The sequence below is a fragment of the Carettochelys insculpta genome, chromosome 23 (assembly GCF_033958435.1).
Source record: "Carettochelys insculpta isolate YL-2023 chromosome 23, ASM3395843v1, whole genome shotgun sequence".
Taxonomy (NCBI): Eukaryota; Metazoa; Chordata; order Testudines; family Carettochelyidae; genus Carettochelys; species Carettochelys insculpta.
Window position 1 is genome coordinate 7,157,590 of NC_134159.1, and position 20,044 is coordinate 7,177,633.

General features: G+C 45.1%; 1 protein-coding gene across 5 annotated transcripts in view; it reads left to right on the forward strand.

Moving 5' to 3' along the window:
• Window positions 1–20,044, forward strand: part of UBE4B (ubiquitination factor E4B) — an 85,656-nt gene that overhangs the window by 18,029 nt on the left and 47,583 nt on the right. For 4 of the 5 annotated variants that reach the window (XM_074975726.1, XM_074975728.1, XM_074975730.1 and 1 more), the window contains exons 3-6: window positions 12,762–12,897; window positions 13,545–13,632; window positions 17,904–18,048; window positions 19,164–19,392. In XM_074975726.1, the coding sequence (XP_074831827.1) occupies window positions 12,762–12,897; window positions 13,545–13,632; window positions 17,904–18,048; window positions 19,164–19,392 (598 nt within the window). The remainder of the gene's footprint in view (window positions 1–12,761; window positions 12,898–13,544; window positions 13,633–17,903; window positions 18,049–19,163; window positions 19,393–20,044) is intronic. The other variant, XM_074975727.1, reaches the window with a different exon arrangement.

Consider the following 20,044-nt stretch of genomic DNA (forward strand, 5'->3'; position numbering starts at 1 on the left):
TTGATATCCTTGTCTGTTGCTCTGTCTCTGCATAATATACCCCAAGTAGGTGTACTGCTCCACATCTTCCATGTCATCTCCTTCCAGTTTGGTGGTGGTGGTGGTGTTGGATTTGTTGATCCTTATTGTCTTGGTATTTCCCTCCTTGATGCTCAGTCCCGTCATTGACACAGTTTTGTCGTGTTGCAACCTTTTCTTCCACACTTTCATATTGGTGTGAAAGGAGGGTGACATCAGCAGAAAGGAAGCTAACCCACAGAGGACCATCCTCACCTAGGACAACCACCCAGTTTGATATGTGGAATGATTGGATCATGTATTAAGCAAGGAAAACAGTACAGATTCCAGTGGAGATGAAACAATACACACTTGCACTTTTCGGGTTGTGTGAGACAAGATAGATACAATCTCAGCAGCTATTCATGGCAGTAGGTGAAACCCTCATCTACTCAGGACATGCAGAAGATATGGGCTTAATGTTGTCAAGAGAGACATCTGGTGCTTTAATAGAGTGGACAGCAGTTTCATCACGCATCATCACAGCCAGATTCTATGCCAAAGTGCAAAAAGTACTGATTGTGCTATGTTATGTGCCAACCAGCAAAGCAGCTGAGGAATGGAAAACAGACTTCTATGAGAAACTACCAAGTGTTGTGAACCAGAATGCAAAGAAGGATGTCTTGATTTTGATGGGCAACTTCAATGTGAAAATTGGAAGCATAAGAACAGGCAGAGAACAGACCTTGGGAAAAGACGATGTAGGCAACGTGAATGAAAATGGAGAGCACTTCAGTGATTTTTGTTCCGAAATGGATTGGTGGTGTTTTTTGACACAAAGTATCTATAAGGTCACTTAGGTTGCACCAGACCACCTGTCAGAAAACCAGACTGATCATATCTATACAGATTATTGAAACTGTTCCATTTTTTTTCAGACCCAAATGAGGGGGTTAGGTAAATTAGAACATTGGTGGTTACTGAGAGTAATGTTGTTCAATGCTGAGCATCCACTGTATGTGCTTCACATGGACAAAGATTGATTTAAAGCTCTATGGTTGCAGGAGTTCATTAGCAGTGCTAGATTAAGATGATGGCAGAAGATGTCAATTCACTTACATGTGTGAAGAGAGTGGGTTCAGCAAAATAATGTTCTTCTAAGTGTTTCTGTGTGTGAGGAGTTGCATACCACGGTGAAGTCAGAGCACAGGATACGTTGGATAGGAAAGATGTTTTAGTTTCATATTTAGAGACCCTGGAAATGGCAAATAAAATAAAGGAGTGAGATATAAACAACGTGTTAGGTTAGCTCAGTGCACATCACTATGTATTTACAGTGTTTCTGTTTGCATTTTTGAAGATCAGATGTTTCATAGACTGTGTTCCAGCACAAGGGAGATGTTGAGTGTTTGGCAAATTATCTCAAGATAGAAAGCAGCAGGTAGGTCACAGAACCAATGTGCTTTGCTCAATAGCAGGAGCAAAGGTGTTGTGAGACATAGAGCTTTGCACCTTGTGAGTGTCGCGGAGGGTTGTGTTTACTACGTTTGTATTCTGCTCACATCTCTTTGTCTTCCCCTGTATTATCTGTAGATAATGGAGTAGGTGCAGTGGTGCCACTGGTCTTGTCTACATTAAGTACACTTGTGCTGAAGTCACTAAATGAAATGGATCAGGGGTTACATTAGGATACCCTTTATCAGTCACATAGTGACATGAGCTGCTCTAAACTGGTGCAGCATATTTACAGGAAGGATTAGTGCTGGGGTAAATGCATCAATGTAGTTATACTGTTGCAAATTTCCTTAATTTAGATGAGGCTTCATGCTTGCTTGACCTGAGTGCTTAGAGATACCTGATGTTTATGCTGCTTTAAGCTTCCATTTAGCCATCATTTATGCTGAATTGCAACAGATTTGTGTATCTTGCAATGACTTGCAGAATGAGGGTGTAGTATGCATTCCATAATCTCAATACTTTCAAAGGGATTTATTTTTTCTCATCCATAAACTGAAATAATTTGTTTGTGTAATATTAGTCAACTGGCATTTCAGCAAAATCTAGTTTCTTAGAGGATCCCAGGTACCGTTTTTCCTCATTGTTAGAGCATGCTTAAATTTGAGACAGCTGTTAAAATTGCATGTTAATGGTCAGCTTCAGCCCAGCATAGACCATTAGTGTATATTTTCCATATTTCTCTTTTGTTTGTTTCTTTTACAACTGTTAAACATACCACATAAATTGTGGCTGGTCTGGGTTATCTATTCCTTCTGTATTTTCATTCCACTCTGCAAAGTGCACTTGTTTCTTCAGCCACAGAACTGGAATGTTTTGATAATTTTAGATTAACCTTATTTCTGATTATACAGGCCAATTAGTAATGCCTTCTAAATATATTACGCCATTGGTCTAATGATCTCAAAATGCTCTGCAGACACACAACCTGAGAGGAGAGGTTGAGCATTCTAGCCATTTTGCTAGACTACATCTAGCCTGTATTCAGGAATAGTATTGGCTTCTGGTGCTATTCTCTGGTCACTGGGTTGCATTCGCACCTTATGGAGGGCCCCCCCGTGCTACCTGCCAAGAGACAATGAGAGGTGATCCCCTTTTCTGTGAACTCTTAAAATCCTAATTTTGAGGTCACTATCTTCCAGTGAAGTAGAGTTGAGACACACCATTCAAGCTGGCAGGGGGTGGTCTGCAAATCATACTCACTAAAACAGTGTTTGTTCTGTTTCTTCTTGGCTGGTCTGTATTTTAGTTTGAAATTTTAACACTACTAGTTTGCACTGGGATTCCCTTATGAGTGAATGGAATCCAAGATGATGGTTGATCCTATAGAACAATACCTAGCATTTGCATGGCACTTTAACTCTTCAAAAAGTTGAAAAAGACATTAGCTAACACCAAGAAGGGATGATTACATTATGTGTGGCCTTTAGCATATACAGTGAAATAAAAAGAAACCCACAAAAAATTTGCTGATGGTAAAATTGTGCCCACACACAGATTGTTGCCCAAAAGCTTCTCCTTCTCTTTTGAAATGGGGAGGATTGGTTGGGTTTACTCAAATTATTTCCTCACATTTTTAATAGAAGAGATACTGATCTTGAAGATGACTTTTGAGCCACTCAGTCTCTGAAACTGGGAGACTAAAATACTTTAGAAGTTAGAGCAAACAGACTTCTCCCCTAGCTTCCATGAATAAATTAGAAGATTTAAAAAAATTGAGTACTGCAATATGCCTTTCAAATACAATAGCTGAAGAAATTCCAACTATGTTAAAGTTAGGGAATCTATTTTTGATCTAGAAAGTGGCTCTAAGAGTGACCAATTGGTGAGTTTAACTGTCAGCTGGTGTCTGTCTGCCCGTAGCATGGGAAAATGTAGAAGAGAATGTTATAATCTTTTGTCCCCATCATGTTACTGGGCCATTATTGCACTTTTTCAATAGTTCAGTTCTTTTTGGAATATAAATCTGTACTCGTTATCAGAAGTGTTCTGAGAACTAAGACCGCGACAAACCCACAGAAAAAAGCTAACACACAGTAAACTCTGTCTTAACCAGCATTTTGTCACCTGGAACTCTCAAATAACTGGCCACTCTCTCGACAAAACAGCGAACTAGAAGCACAGCAGACAGGGCTGCCCAGTGTTCTGGAAGAGTTGACAGAAGGCCCCCCCCCCAGCTCGTCCCCACAGTTTTTTGTTGAAAATTCTATTGACAAAGGCACTCTTCTTCATCTGGGAGAGGCAGAAGGTTGTTGGTGTAAGTGCCATGTTTTGTGGCCACTGTCAACAAAACGCATTTTGTGTGTGGATGTGTGGCAAGTTTTGTTGACAAAACTCCCAGTTTTGTCGAAAAAACTCACTAGTGTGGCTATAGCCTGTAAGTTTTCAGTGTACAATACTACTGTTGGTAAATAAAGTACTCTGCGTACATTTTTATTTCTTAATGTCAAATTTGTTTTTCTTTAGTGTTAAGAATTGCTAGGTATACCTGTCTGTTATCCAGAATATTTGAATATCAGGCAACCTCCTGGTCCTTGGGCTGCTGGGTATGAAAGAGTTTAGTGTATATTGTGGAGGGGTGTCGCGAAGACACAGCTGTAACTCTGTGACCCTTTTCAGAATATGCCCTATTTTGGACAGTTTGTTCTAATGTACAAATTCTCTTTGTATAGTTCAATGATTAAGATGCAATAGTACCTCCTCAAATTCTAATAGAGGGGAGCATCCTGTATTATAACATGATTCCCGCAGCACAGTACTTTCTTGTGTGTAGGTATATGTCAAGTTAATTTATTGACACCGTCTCTGTATTGCAGCTGAAACTTCTCTAACAAGAAGCATATGGTTGTTTCCTGGCTGAGTTAAATAGTGAATTTTTTTTCGGACAATTTAGCCAAATTATGCCAAAGTGCATATTGTTTCCCATACCATGTTTATAACATGGCTTTAAAAACACAAAATCCCTTTGTTCATATTGGACAAAGAAACTACTTGAAATAAGATCATCTGAGTCAATGCTCACTTAAACTCATTTTATAACATTGTATCTCCATTGAAGTTGATGGAATTATTTCACATGTATGCTATGTAGAAAGAGAATTTGGCCGAACTCCATTTAAATAGCTGTTGCTACCATGACCTGTTATAAAATGTGGCTACAATCAGAAGTTTGTTTTTTAGAGTGTTGAGAAACTGGTTTTATGTAATTTAGTCATCGTTTTGACCAAAGGAAGCAAAATATGTGCGTTGTATTTTTCTGCAGACTGCTCTTAGTTTTGCTGTTTAGTTGAGATTTGTGTGAAAGCTCTCAAATATTTTATGAAGAAACTTCTAACACAAACTGATTTGCAGTAAAAACGCCATAATCTTATATCTGTTCTGCTTCGCTATCCACAGTTAACTTTAAAATGTGATACTGCCATAAGCACAGGAAATGCTACTGCAGATTTTAGTAGTAATGGTGGAACAGATCCGTGCTGTAATTTAAAAATAGGTTGTCAATCTGGCTTTATACTGTTTACCTGAAAACGAATACTATTTGGGGAATGTCTCATAAACAACATATGGAGAACCCCATAGGAGGAGAATTAAGTGCTGCTTTCATATTAAGCAAGCATGCTAACAAAAGCTTTTTCTTTGCTTGGTCTTGAGAGAACCCTGTTATCAGCACACAAGTGTTATAGTTCGCACTTAGGTCAAATCTTGCCAAGTAATAAATAATTTAACATCCGTCTCCCTGACCCAGTATCAGAAGGCAGGAATTTTAGGTGTGTGGTGCACTTTGTGTTGACTTCTGTGTAGATGTTATCACTATTCTTTTTCATTGGTTTGAGTTCAAGGTTTATGATTCATTAATATGAATTTTGTTTGTTTCTTACAATATGAGGGGGGCAAATTTAGCTACAACTGATCAGGAAAGGCATCTTGGAATTATAGTAGATAGTTCTCTGAAAACATCCATGCAGTGTGCAGCGGCAGTCAGTAAAGGCAAATAGGATGTTAGGAATAATTAAAAAAGGGATAGAAAATAAGACAAGGAATATTTTACTTCCCCTATATAAAACTATGGTACGCCCACATCTTGAGTAGTACATGCAGATGTGGTCTCCTGACCTGAAAAAAGACATATTGGCGTTAGAAAAGGTTCAGAAAAGGGCAACTAAAATGATTGAGGGTTTGGAACGGGTCCCATATGAGGAGAGGCTAGAGAGACTGTGACTTTTCAGCTTACAAAAGGGGAGACTGCGGGGCGATGTGATAAAGGTATATAAAATCATGAATGGTGTGGACAAAGTGAATACAGAAAAGTTATTTACTTGTTCCCATAATATAAGAACTGGAAGACACCAAATGGAATTCATGGGTAGCAGGTTCAAAACTAATAAAAAAAAGTTTTTCTTCACACAGCACACAGTCAACCTGTGGAACTCCTTGCCAGAGGACGCTGGGAAGGCCAGGACTCTAACAGAGTGTAAAAAAAAAAAACAAAAAAAAAACCTCGATTAAATATTTGGAGGTTAGGTCCATAGATGGCTATTAGCAAGGGGTAAGGTATAGTGCCTAGCCTTTTGTCGAAGGTGGGAGATGGATGGCAGGAGACAAATCACTTGATCATTGTCTTCGGTTCACCTCCTCTGGGGCACGTGGCATTGGTCACTGTGGGCAGACAGGATACTGGGCTAGATGGACCTTTGGTCTGACCCAGTATGGCCGTTCTTAAGTTCTTCCTCCTTCCATCCTAACGTGCTGGTTTGCCTATCTGCACATCCCAGTTAACCCGACTGGTTGGCAGCCAGCTTAGCCTAGCCATATCGCATAGCAACACTTTAACTATTTTATCCTCGCTGGTGCTATGTTCATCTGTCTTCATCTGGAGGATGTGTGGGGCATATCCCATGGTGGTTTGTGCTTTCATAAGTTGGACCGCACTGGTTCTTTCCAGTTGAACTGTGGCAGAACATGTTTGCCCTTCTGGGCACGTGAAGGGAGTCATGGGAAGGCATCAAAAAACTATCGTTTGAATGGGCTAACATTGCTTCCTCACCTGCAGCATAAGCAGGATACCAGCCAAGTGAAAGCCTTAACTTGCATTTAGACTATAATCTGTGACTGGCCAACTAGCTTGGGTTGAAAGCACTACTGACCTTGGGTCGGAGGTTTTAGTGTGTAGAGAAGAACCAGTTTATGTGTGCGCATAGGTCACACCCAGGGTCAACTTCGCAGCGGAGAAAACTTTTGTGCCCATCTGAAGATAAACAGGTAAGGTTTGGATGACCTAGCAGTGCTGGGACAGCATTTAACACTCTTACAGGTGATCAGAATTCGATGCCTTGTCTACACTATTGTGGGCTGTCAACCTAAGTTACGCAACTTCAGCTATTTGAGTAACAAAGCTGAAGTTGACGTATTTAAGTCTGTTTACTGTGGTGTCTTTGCTGTGGTAAGTTGACAGTTGGCACTCTTGCATCAACTCTCCCATCAATAATTCTTGTTTTGGTGGAGTACAGGAGTCAGCTGGAGAATTCTTGGGGGCCAATTTGTTTCATCTGTGCTAGATGCAATAAATTGATCCCCGCTGGATTCATTACTGCTCATTGATGCAACATATAAGCCGCGTCTACACTAGCCGGCTATTTCGAAGTAGCCGTGCCAACTTCGAAATAGCACCCGCCACGTCTACACGCGCCGAGCGGTATTTGGAAGCTGAAATCGACGTAAGGCGGCGAGACGTCGAAGTTGCTATCCTCATCAGGAGATGGGAATAGCACCCTACTTCGACGTTGAACGTCGAAGTAGGGCAAGTGTAGACGATCCGCGTCCTGCAACATCGAAATAGCGGGGTCCTCCACGGCGGCCATCAGCTGAGGGGTTGAGAGACGTTCTCTCCAGCCCCTGAGCTCTATGGTCGCTGCGTGCAGCAGCCCCTTAAAGCTCATCGCCCCCTTATTTCCTGTGCACCAACCCACCACCCTGCACCCCATGGCATCCAGCCAGTCCCCCAAGCGCCCACAGGACACCCCCCCAAGGGGACCCAGGGCTCCCAGCCTGCCAGCCAGTGGGGGAAGAGGCAGCAGGGCCCCTCCTGGACGGAGGCCAAGATCTGGGACCTGTTGGGGCTCTGGGGCAAGGAGGTGGTGCTCCAGGTAACGGGGAGCAAGAGGCAGAAAACAGATGCATTCGCTCGGCTGGCTGAGGGCCTGGCTGCCCGGGGTCACCCTGCCCGCACTCCTGACCATGTCAGGAGTAAGGTAAAGGCGCTGCGGCAGGGTTACGCCTGGGTCCGGGACGTGGCCAGCCGATCTGGGGCCGCCCCCACAGTTTGCCCCTTTTACAGGGAGCTCAGGGCCATCCTGGGCCCCCGGTACACCACCTCCCCCCTGGCCACCCTTGACCCATCGGCCGACGAGCCCCAGCAGGCCCCGGAGACGGAGTCCACCCCAGAGGCCAGCCCTGCACCCCAGGGGCCCCCCCAGGAGCCCACCCCATGGACACTGGAGGAGGAGGAGGGGGCCTCCAGCGACGGGGGGCTCCAGATCGCCCTCCCCTCCCGCAGCTCCAGCAGGGCGTCCGCCCGATGGGTGTCCCCTGACCGTGGGAGCGGAGCGTCAGGTATGTACCACCTTGGTGCACACCCCCGGGGTTAAGGGGCGGGGACAAAAGACATGACCAGGGCCCTCCACACACCCAGATGACCATGGCCCCAAGGACAGCAGCGGCATGACTCTCGGAAAAGTCCATCAGCCCCTGCCCCCCAGCAGGACAGCGCCATGCCCCATGGGGGGATGGGGGGAGCAGAACCTAGGGTCCCCTGGGGGGGTGGGGTTGGACACCCATCATCATCATCATCGGCGGGGGACGGGGATGGGGAACTAGCAGCAGAGGGGTGGGGGGACAAGGGCCACGGGTCAGGGCCCAGACTAACGGCTGTCTCCACTCTTCTTCCCCCCTCTGTTCCTCAGCTGCACCATTGGAGGGCCCGGAGAGCACCGGCGCGCCGTCCGTGGTCCCGGAGAGCCCACCAGGGCCATCCCACCAGGCTAGCCCCTCGGCGGAGCACGGACCAGCCCCAGGACAAGCCTGACAGCGGTGGAGCCATCTGCGGGTGTCCACGGACCCCAGCTGCTCGCCACCCTCTGGTTCAGGTGGAGGAGCGGCAGCTCCATCTCCAGGAGCGAGCACTGGCCTGGTGCCAGGAGGCTTGGGGGGCCTTCATGCACACCTTCGATGCCATCGTGCGGCACTTGGCCCTCCCTGCCGCTCCGCCCGCCATCCCTCCACCATCAGCCATCCTGGGGCCTGCCACCAAGGGGGACTATGGGCCTCCGGACTCTGCCCGGCCCTATCTGCCAGTTCGCCCGGCCCCCACGTAGCCTCGACTGGACCTCCGGCCGAGACGTGGGTCGCGCCCCCCAACACCAGGCGCAGGACAATAGGGGTGCATGGCCGAGGACGTTGCCCCCAAGGCCCCCTCCTTTGGACTTATTCCCCCATCTTTGTAAATAGTTTTGGTTCTACCCTTGTTTTGTACCTGCCCCCCCATGTACATAGTTCCCCCCTTCTTCTTCTGTTTTAATAATTAATACAAGGTTGCAGGGTTTTGTTTAAAAAAATTCCATTTTATTGCACAGAAGTGGCGGGGGGGGCATGCGTGCTCTCGGGTTCTCTGGTGTGGGTGTGGGGGCAGGGAGTGTTGTGGAGTATTTGGGGCGTGCAGCGGGTGGCTCACCCTCAGCTGGCCCTGCCAGCGTTCACCCCGCAGCCTGGTCAAAATGGGTCCGCAGGGCCTCCCAGACCCGGATCCCCTCAGGGTCGACCTGGTGACTAGGGGTAGCGGGTGGCTGGACGTCGGCCCTGCCAGCCTCCACAGCCCAGCCCTGGAAGAAGGCCTCTTCCTTGCTCTCCACCAGGTTGTGGAGTGCGCTGCACGTGCCCACACCCTGGGGGATGTTGGTGAGGCCTGCATCCAGGTGGGTGAGGAGACACCTCCAGTGCCCTTTGAGGTGGCCGAAAGTGCGCTCGACCACCTGGTGCACATGGTTCAAGCGTGTGTTGAACCGCTCCTGGCTGGCTGTGACGTGGCCCGTGTACGGGTGCATGAGCCAGGGGCGGAGGGGGTACGCCACGTCTGAGACGAAGCAGAGGGGCATGGTGGTGTCCCCCATAGGGATCTCCTGCTGGGGGATGTAGGTCCCCACCTCCAGCTGGCGGCACAGGCCCGAATTTCTGAACACCCGGACATTGTGGGTGCTGCCAGGCCAGCCGACGTAAATGTCCAAGAGGCGGCTCTGGCTGTCCACCAAGGCCTGGAGGACCACGGAATGGTATCCCTTCCTATTGAGGAAGCGTCCTCCGCTGTGCTTTGGGGCGCGGATGGGGATATGGGTCCCATCCAGAGCCCCAAGGCAATTTGGGAAGCCCAGGCTGGCCAACCCCGCGATGGCAGCATCCGGGTCCCCAAACCGCACAAGCCTGTGGAGGAGCAGGGCATTGATTGCGCGGACGACCTGTAGGGGAAGGACATTAGCAAGCACCGGTGAGGGGTGTGCAGGATGTGTCTGGCCCTCCTCCCCAGGGCTCCCCCTGCCCAGAGCGCTCCCCCCCTCTCCCTGGGTCCTCTTACCTCCATGAGGAGAGCCCCGATGGTGGCCTTGCCCACGCCGAACTGCTGCCCTACGGATCGGTAGCTGTCTGGAGTGGCCAGCTTCCAGGCAGCGATGCCGACCTGTTTCTCTACGGTGAGGGCACGTCGCATGGGGGTGTCCTGGTGCCATAAGGCAGGGGTGAGCCACTGGCAGAGCTCCAGGAATGTCTAACTGCTCATTCGGAAGTTCCGAAGCCAGCGGTCATTGTCCCACTCAGTGAGCACCAGCCACTCCCATGAGTCCGTGCTCGTGGGGTATCTCCACAGCCGGTGGCATGTGCGGCCGGGGGGGGGCGTGGGGGGGCCTGGGGCTGCTTCTTCATCCCCCGAGGACAGGTCATCTTCCTCAAATAAAAGATGGTCAGCTGCCTCCTGCATGGCACTGAGCAGGGCAACCACTGCTCCTCCAGTGGTGGGGGTGTGGGCCTCTGGTGGCGGCTGCTGCTGCTGCTGGGGGTCCATGCTGCTTACACGGGGTGTGCGTGCTTGTGGCTCTGCAGACCGCGTGCTGTGCAGGCTGAGTATGTCTAGGAGGGGCCCTTTAAGGGGGCGGCTTGCTGTTGCCCCAGAAGTGCTAGTCCGCCCTGTGACCCTGTCTGCAGCTGTTCCTGGCACCCTGATTTCGATTTGGGCCGCTTTGGTGTGTAGACGCTCCCCTGCAGCACCTACTTCGATGTTGAATGTCGACAGCACCAGCCCTGGAGGATGTGTAGATTCTATTCATCGAAAAAAGCTTATTTCGATTTCAGAATAAGCTATTTCGATGTAGCATCCCAGTGTAGACGTAGCTATAGTGAAGATGTGCCCAGGGAGTAAGCTTAGTTCCTCTCCTTGCTCATGATGATGCACACTGGCATTGTGCTGATGGGAACCAGAGATAATGTTACCCAACTTGCCTCAAGAGAGTTTGATGAATTCAGACAGTAGGGCTGGCAAGAGAAAATCCTTTTTCTTCCAGATAAAACCCAGATACAAAAATGGATTTGCATATAAACTACTTTAGGTGCAAACTGTTAGCATGTGTGACTGTCTGTATGGATGGTTTGCCAACAGACGGGATGGGACTCAGACCAGTGGACAGCAAAAGCTGCGCATAGCTAATAAGATATCTATAAACTGACTCCATGAACGTTAAAACGTGGCAACAATTTGCTGTGAGACGCTTCTTCTGATTTGGTCAGTCAGCTTCTACAAGCCAAGTATTGTTTTTGTTTTGTCTATTAACATCATGTACATTATTTACTTGCTTTAGGATTAATTTTTAAAAACTGACTGACCTCACACAGCTGTAGGGAAATTGCATCAAATATCCAGTATGGACTACCTTCCTCTCTCACTGATCATCCATCCCTTTTTTTACTGGGACAGTCCCTTATTTAAGCTGTTGCACAGGTGTCCTGACTTTTTAAAGAAAATGCAAACTGTCCCATATTTTGGCAGGTTTCCTGATCCATGGCATCCTTTGTCATGGGGTGGCAGCCTCTCCTGCCAGGGAGCTTCTCCACTGGGTGACTGCCCTGTTCTCTGGAGCTCTGCATCTTTGTGGCAGCAGCTCCTGCTGCAGGGGAAGTGCTCTGTGGGGCAACTGCCCCCTTTCCCCAGCACCCCACACTGGCAGCTCCCACTGCTGGACAATTACATTGGGGTCGCTGCCTCACTTCCTGGTGCCCTACACGTACGGGAGGCAGCACCTGCTGGCAGGGAGCCCCTCTGTGGCTTGGCTGCCTTGTTCCCCAGCGTCCCATTCCTCAGGGAGGCAGCTCCTGCCTTGTTGTGTGATGCCCCTGCCAGGAGGCTTTGAAACGTCCCCCATCAAGGGCTTCTGGAGCCCCCATATTCCAGTCCCCTTCATCCTTGGTGCCTCCCCACTGGAGGCTGCAGAGCCCCCATCCCCGATGCCTCACGCTGGAGCAGCAGCCCCCGTCACCAAGGAGCCCTGACATGGAACGGCAGCCCTGACGCCATCTCTGGAGGCTGGTGTCCTGTGTTTGCCATAGGTCATTGTGGTCACCCTAGCTTCAGGCATTTGTATTCAGTACAGGTTTTCAGAGCAAGAGAAGTGGAAGAGGGGCATTATTGAACTGAGTAGGTATTTGATATACCCACATTTCTCTCCTGAGCAGGTTGCAAAAGGAGATAAATTTCTTGTAGTCCTCCTTTTAAGCTCTGTTGTAAATCACTCTCAAACTTCTAAATCTTTACAATATTTAAGCTTTGGTACAGTTAAAACATAGAATTATTATAGCTTCACTTATCACTCAGATGAAGAGAGCACAAGGAGTTTATTTTAAAAAAAACAACAATGGTGCTGTTTTTGGAGGGAGCCCTGAGTATTTCACAGCCATGAATTAAGCTTCCATTCACTCACTTATGTTGCAGGTAAGTATTCTTAACTTTCCTTCTACAGACAGGGAAGAGGCAATACAGATGGACTAGCTTTCGTTCGGCCATATAGTAGTTCAGAGGCAACAATATTTGTAACGCATTTCCAGGAATCCTTAATAGTTGGTTTGAGAAATGATTACAAAAAGCTACATTGACCTCAGTGGATAGTTGTGTGGTGGCTTCCCATCTCTGCAGCACTTACCTGGTTGTTGCTTTTCTTTAGCAGTAGCCCATCGAAGCCAGAGCAGTGAGGGAGTGAGTTCACTCAGCAGTTCCCCGTCTAACAGTCTTGAAACGCAATCTCAGTCTCTCTCCCGGTCCCAGAGCATGGATATTGATGGTGTCTCCTGTGAAAAAAGGTAAAAATCACTGCTTATGTTGCTAGGCAGATATTGTTCTACAGGCCATTTAAATACTGCATGTACAAAGAAAATACACTCTTCCACTTATAGCTATATTAACGGACAAGTATAAAATGTTATAATTTCCTACCTTGTGATTTTGTCCAGTCTCTTTAATGGAGTCTCCCTCTCCTAAATTATTACAATACAGAGGGTCATCCTAAACACTAAAGTGACCAGCATGCAAGTGACCAGGGATGGTTTAGACAGTACTTGGTCCTGCCATTGGGGCAGGGGGCTGGACTCAATGGCCTCTCGAGGTCCTTTCCAGTCCTAGTATTCTGTGATTCTATGCTGGTGGGCATGATTTAGTAACTGTATTAAAAATAAATTGTAGGATGGAATGTCTGTACATTTTAATTTCCCTGCTTACGAAATTTCTTGTACTTATAGCAAACATAATATGAGAAGCATATCTAAGCAACTCATTTATTGGCTAGTAACTTTTAATTGCCACATTTATGGATCAGACAATTTCTAGGCATCTGTCCTATTTCCTGAGCAGTTTCCATTTAAGAGAACATTCCTTCAGTCAGCATCTTCATAAAGAACTATCTTTGGGTTTCCAGCAGTTAATGGGCTTTTTTCCTTCTTTCCTTTTACAGTATGTCCCAGGTGGATGTAGATTCAGGAATAGAAAACATGGAGGTTGATGAGAGTGATCGCAGAGAGAAAAGGAGCCTGACTGATAAGGTTGGTTAGTCAGAGTGTTTCATTTGAGGCTAGACGTAGAAACTCTCTTAGCTCTTGCATTTGGTAAGAAAGTTTACTTGAATTGTGTGACCTAATGTTTAAGTTTGAGCCACCACTCTTTTACTGAATGCTATCCATGCTGCTTTTTCATAAAATACTAAATTTGTTTTGTGAACACATTGTCTTAGACTTTTGTGTTAGTGAACCAGATGAACTGTTAGATGAGCTTTGTGATACTGTCTTTGCTTTCCTTTTTACCTCCAGAGGATTAAATCACACTTAGGGAAATGTCCCTAATCAGAATCATACTTCGTACGTCCCCCCAAAGGGTGTATCTGAAGTGGAACAGTAGCCAGACTGGTGAAAGAGCAATATACAGTATTGTTCTTAATCTGTCTTCTGTTGTATCATTCACGTTTATGCGCACATACATGTTTTTGGGAAGTATCCAGCTTCCAGGCTTTAACTATACTCACTTCCTCAAATCCCTGGTCAAATCTGAAAAAAGACAGAACTCATGAACTTTTGTAGCAAGCGACTGGATGGTCTCAGAGTATTTTCTGCATAATGCCTTCAACAATGTGGTTGATGGACTCTGGAAAATTGGTCTTGTGGTGTAAGGAGGATTATTGTATCTTGCAATAAAATAAGTTTAACCCTTGAAATCTGATTTTTCTGCAATGTGGATTAGATCAAAGTGAGCAGGTGTTAGGGGAAATAATTGGTATAATTTTGAAGACCATGTCCTTCCTCCTTTTGTAAAGTGCTTTCAGATTTCAATGAAAAGCAATCAATTAAGTGGTGGTGGTGGTATCCATGCAAAAGAGAAATAAGAGCACCTAGCTCTCCTACCCATCCAGACGAGTGATGGGACTCTGATGAGCAGAGCAGGGAGTAATCCGATCCAAAGATCAAATTCATTCCAAAATTATAACCTGACTCTGGGTCCAGTGGTAGAGCTGCAGCCTTAGGACTTATCTCCACTATGGGGTGGATCACCACTGCAGCAATTAAATCACTGGTGGTCAATTTAGCATATCTAGTAAAGACCCATTAAATTGGCCATCGATCACTCTCCTGTTGAGTCCAGTACTCCAACAGAACAAGATGAGTAAGGGGAATTGAGGGGAGAGGGTTGTTTTTTTGTTTTTTGTGTGGCCCTCATGGGAAGTAGATTTAAGCTGCAGTGATATGAGTTATGCTGCGAACGTAACTCAAACTGCATAGCTTAGATTGATCTGTCTTTGTAGCATTGTTCTGCCCTTAATGTGGATGCAGACAAGCTTTCATCACCATTTTTTCAGTTCTCCTTCTAAGCCTTTGTCTGCACTATCTGTAATAAGCTCAGTCAGTGAAAGTCTGGCTTTGAGCCATGTTGCACTAACCTTACTGCAGAACTTATTTCTCTGAGCAGACGCTGGTTGCAAGCCAGGCAGTCAGACAGCTTCCATTGTGCTGTTGTGAAATTAGTTTCAAATCAAGGATGTCTGAATGGGGGAGGGGTTCAGTGGTGAGTACGAAGAAGCTTTGCAAACTTGGTTTAATTCTTTAGCCTTCTCACTACTCTGAGTGAATGAATTGGAAAGAAGGCACCCCAAACCCATTTTTAAGTCGGAAACTTCCTTCCCTGTTCTCTGCATGGAAAACTGGATTTTTTTAATAACTTGGTTATTTTAATAATTTCAGCATTGAAGCCTTTTGTTTGTGAAGAGGAAGCAGAAGAGTTTGGGATTTTATTCTCAGTAGGTTCTTGAGCTGTGTGAAATAGAAATAGTAACACTTTAATTGTACATGCCTTACAGTTGTGAATTGAATACTGTATTCTGCCCAGGCTTCTAGGTTATTTGAGGGCCATAAACCTTATGTATTGTTTCTTGGCTGCAGAGGAAGGATGAAAAATGGGAAATAGTGATAACTTTTGTGGAAGTGACAAGGAAAGCGAGGCAGTCTCCGCTGCGTCTGGAGTTGCCCTTTGAACGCTAATCAGAGTCCAATTATTTTATTATTTTTATTTTTTAGTTGTTGATTAATTTTTCTAACTTGCATGTTCTCCCTCCCCCAGGAATCTTTCTTTTTTAAAGAGAACAATTTTTCAGAATATATTGATTTTATCCTAATTCTCTTAAAGTTCAGTATCAGGTGAATATCTGATCTGATCTGTTTTATCTGATAAATATACCATACTCTTCAAAAAGAATGGGTTTTGATCCACTAGGCTTTTTCCATCTCTTAGGTGCTGTGTCTTACAATCACATTTGCTGGGTTTTTGTCATTGCAGTATGATCTGGCCTTTTTTACTTTGTGTAACAGACAACTTTAGCATGTGTTGGAAACGTGTGCCCAATAAAAAGAGAGCACAGGCAGTGGGTTCAAGCTATTTCAATGTAGACCACTTCAGAAGAATTGTATTGTTTAGGTCAATTGTTACCATTAACAAATCAGAATTTGCTAACGGGAAGGTAAGAGAATAGAAAAGATGGGTTGTGGTGTGATGGAATAAGGAAGAGTTGAGGTAAAAGCAATAGTCACCATTGTGTCCCAACAAAAGGCATTTGACAATTGGTGGAATGTTAACTAATCATAGAACTTCAAGTGCAGAATTTTTTCTTGTAAGTGGTGAAGGGAAAAGAAGAAATGGTTTTAGGCAGAAGCAACTGAACTTTGTGCAACAAATATTTTCTGTGTTCTTGAGTGAGTCTTCTGTCTAATTACAGTACAAGTTATTCTTGCCAGCCTTGATAGAGAACAAAGGTTGCTGGTTACATTCATGTTCTGCAAATGTCTAATTACTAACTCCCTCCTTCTTTGCAGATAACAATTATATGAAATTTGATTCCCTTATTTCTTGAGCTATTTTTGCATCCACTCCCCCTAAAATGTGCTATCACCCATGTTCCCTCTCATCTTTACCACCCATGTGTGGAATAATATTTTACATACACCAAGACAAGTGCAAATGTGCAATAGAAACCCAAAGCCTTGCTTAAGGTGCTCTGCTTAGTCAGCTGTACAGTCTCTGAATATCCCCTGAGCAGCCACACAAGCACACAGCTTACAGGGAATACCTTTGTAAAACCACTGTTGTTCACTTCTTGTTATTAGGGTGACCACTTCTTGAAGGGAAGAACTGCTGAGAAGCTTGTTTTACCTTAGAATTGAATACAGTTAACTTGCCTTTACGAAGGAAAGGAAGGAGAGGAATGAGGCAGATGTTCTTGAAAACTTTGTCCAACTCTTTTCAAAGAGAGGCAAAGTTTTGAGGTTGAGTATAACAAAAACTAGATTAGCCGTGTAGCTCTTCGTAACAGTTCTACCCAAGTCTTACAACTACAAGTTTTCACTTGGTATCAGAATTAATTTTCTCATTTTATTTTATTTTTTTTGTATTCTTTCATTGACCAAGTGCTTATGAACTATACTGGTAGCTATTTACATTCATTCAGCTCTCGTGTAGCAACTGGAAATCCCCAGTTGCTTCCAGGCATCACAGCGTGCAAACTGCAATTTCATTTATAGTGGAATTTCCATGTGGAGTTCTGTTTTAGAACAGACACTGACTTGTGCCATGAGACTGCTCCTACTCTCATTGAATGGAAATGGCAGTGCTCTGACTTCAGAGACTTGGTTTGGGCCATGAATAAAGACCATTCCTCAGTATTTAATATTTTGTAAGCCAGCTAACTGGAAACTATTTTTAAGTGCTGTATGGACACAATTTTTTCACTGGTCTTTTTTCTCAAAACCAAGGTTGGAATTAAAAAGAGTGGGGAGAATCTTTGTTTTCAGTTTGAGATGAAATCTTAAAAAGAAAGGAACTGCTGTCTACTCTGAATGGACATTAAATAAAATTTAAATCCCCATAGAACTAACTCCTTGTAAGCTTTACCTGCCTCCAGAGCTGTCCTTAGTATCATGTAGGCCAGTTGCACTTCACTTTATTGCTGCATGAAATCATTATTTCATTTCCCCTATAACTCTTCTTTGCATAATTTTTCTTTCTGAAATATTTTGGTACTTGTATAACTGCCCTTTCATAAGTATCCAGAAAATGCTACCAGCCTGTGGTCATGACTTATTGGACTGATGTGCAAGAAGCCTTCCAGAACATTTTCTTTCCAGTATCATTGGGTAATAAGTGTTGGGTTTTGTTTGATATTGCTGTGAGCCACCAGAGCTGAATTAAGGTGTAGCATTGCACCTGGAGAAACTCTTGACTTCCATAAGCCAAACCAAAATGATTGCAAAAAACGATTTCCTCTTCCCTCCACAAGGAGCCTCCATCAGGATCTGAAGTCTCTGAGGAGCAGGCCTTACAGCTTGTCTGTAAGATCTTCAGAGTATCCTGGAAGGACCGAGACAGAGACGTCATCTTTCTCAGTTCATTCTCTGAGCAATTTAAGCAGAACCCAAGAGAAGGTAAGAACTTAAGCCATTCCCATCAGACCCACTGCCTGGGAGGGAGGGGGCAAAAGCAACTGCCTTGGGTCCCACAGATTCAGAGGGACCCAAGGCGCTCGGCTGCTGATGCTACTACCACTGCAGTGTCAGGGGGCTCTGTAAATTGTCTCCAGATCCCTAGGTAGTACAGTCTGGGTGGTTCTAAGGGCTGACTGGGGCAGGGGCATGGTGCAGTCTGGGCAGCATTGAGGGCTGGCTGGCCTCTTCTGCCTAAGGTTCCCTCTCCAACCTTGCGCAGGAGCCTGGCAATTCTGTTGACTTCCTTGGTTTCCATTTTGTTAGTTATGGCATGAAAGAACAAATTGGAGGATTCCTGTAATTATTTTCAAAGATTAGGGTGGGGTGGCTGGCTAGCTGTTCAGTTTCATCTCTAGCTTTTTATTTGGCTAGTCATATAAATAATGTTATAGTGATGCTTGAGCTTTTCTAGTTGTCCTCTGCTTTATGTAGACTTTTCTTGAGCACAAAATACATTTGTCATCAGAAGATGCCATTGCAATGGGGCCACAGTACATGGAAGAAGGCAACATGCTGCAAGATGCTGAGCAGAAGAAACTGCTATTGAAGTCAACTGCCTTAACAAAACTGAAAAGCAGTTTCGTAGCACATTAAAGACTAACAAAATGATTTATTAGGTGACAAGCTTTCGTGGGACAAACCCACTTCAGATCCAGAGCTGAAGATGTGAGTGTCTCCCATGAAAGCTCGTCAACGAATCATTTTGCTAGTCTTCAAAGTACTGCAGGACTGCTTTTTTTGTTTTGTGAAGATGCAGAGCGGTAGCTGTAATAGTCAGACTAAGAACAAAACTGATCACCCTGTTAGCAAATTATTTTGCTAATGTTGCCAGGGTTTTGAATCTTTCATATACTGTTTAATTGAAGTATTCAATATTGCATTGCATCATAATAATTTTTTGAAGTTAAAATAAAGTAACCTACTTTATTGCTATTGGCAGCAATAGCATTTAATGTACAGAAAGAGAAGAAAAGAATTTGGTTGCGTTAACCAGTCAGGTTCCTCAGTAGAATTATTATCGCAGTGGTCACTAATTTTCTTGCTGTCTTCTTCAGTATTCTCAGATTTTAAGGACTTGATTGGCCAGATTTTAATGGAAGTTCTGATGATGTCCACGCAGTCGAGGGACGAAAACCCATTTGCCAGCCTCACAGCCACGTCCCAGCCAATTGCAGCAGCTGCCCGGTCACCTGACAGAAATCTAATTCTAAACACTGGCTCCAACCCAGGAACAAGTCCAATATTGTGTAATTTGGGCTCCTTTGGTTCCAGTTCCCTGTCCAGGTAACTTTGGGTACCCTAAATTGCTGCTTCTGTAATTGTGGGTAAAGGTGAGACTTAAAGGCCTTGTCTGCACTTAAAAGGCAGATTGACGTAAGTATGTAACTCAAAGCGTGACACATGGTACTCTCATGAGGTATGTTTCCATGACCATTTAACCTCTGGTGTAGACATTGCTAGTTCAGTGGGACAATGATTCTGTCAGCCTCACTACCTCCAAGATGAGAAATTACTACAGTGGCTGAAAAACCCCTTCTGTTGCTATGGTGTCTACATTATGGGGTTACAAACCTGCGGTGCTGTTGTATCACTCTAGCCTCTGTAGTGTAAACAAACCCTGAGTACCTGCATTTAATGTGCTCTGCTTCATATGGGCTTTAAAATGCCACAAAAGCAGGAAGCATGGAAACAAAAAGAAGTCAAGTAGCACTTCAAAGGCTAGCAAAATAATGTATTAGGTGAGCTTTCGTGGGACAGACCCACTTCTTCAGACCATAGCTATACTAGAACAGACTCTGAAGAAGTGGGTCTGTCCCACGAAAGCTCACCTAATACGTTATTTTGCTAGTCTTTAAAGTGCTACTTGACTGCTTTTTGTTTTGATAGTGTATAGACTAGCATGGCTCCTTCTCTGTTACTATTGAGGAGGTATGCA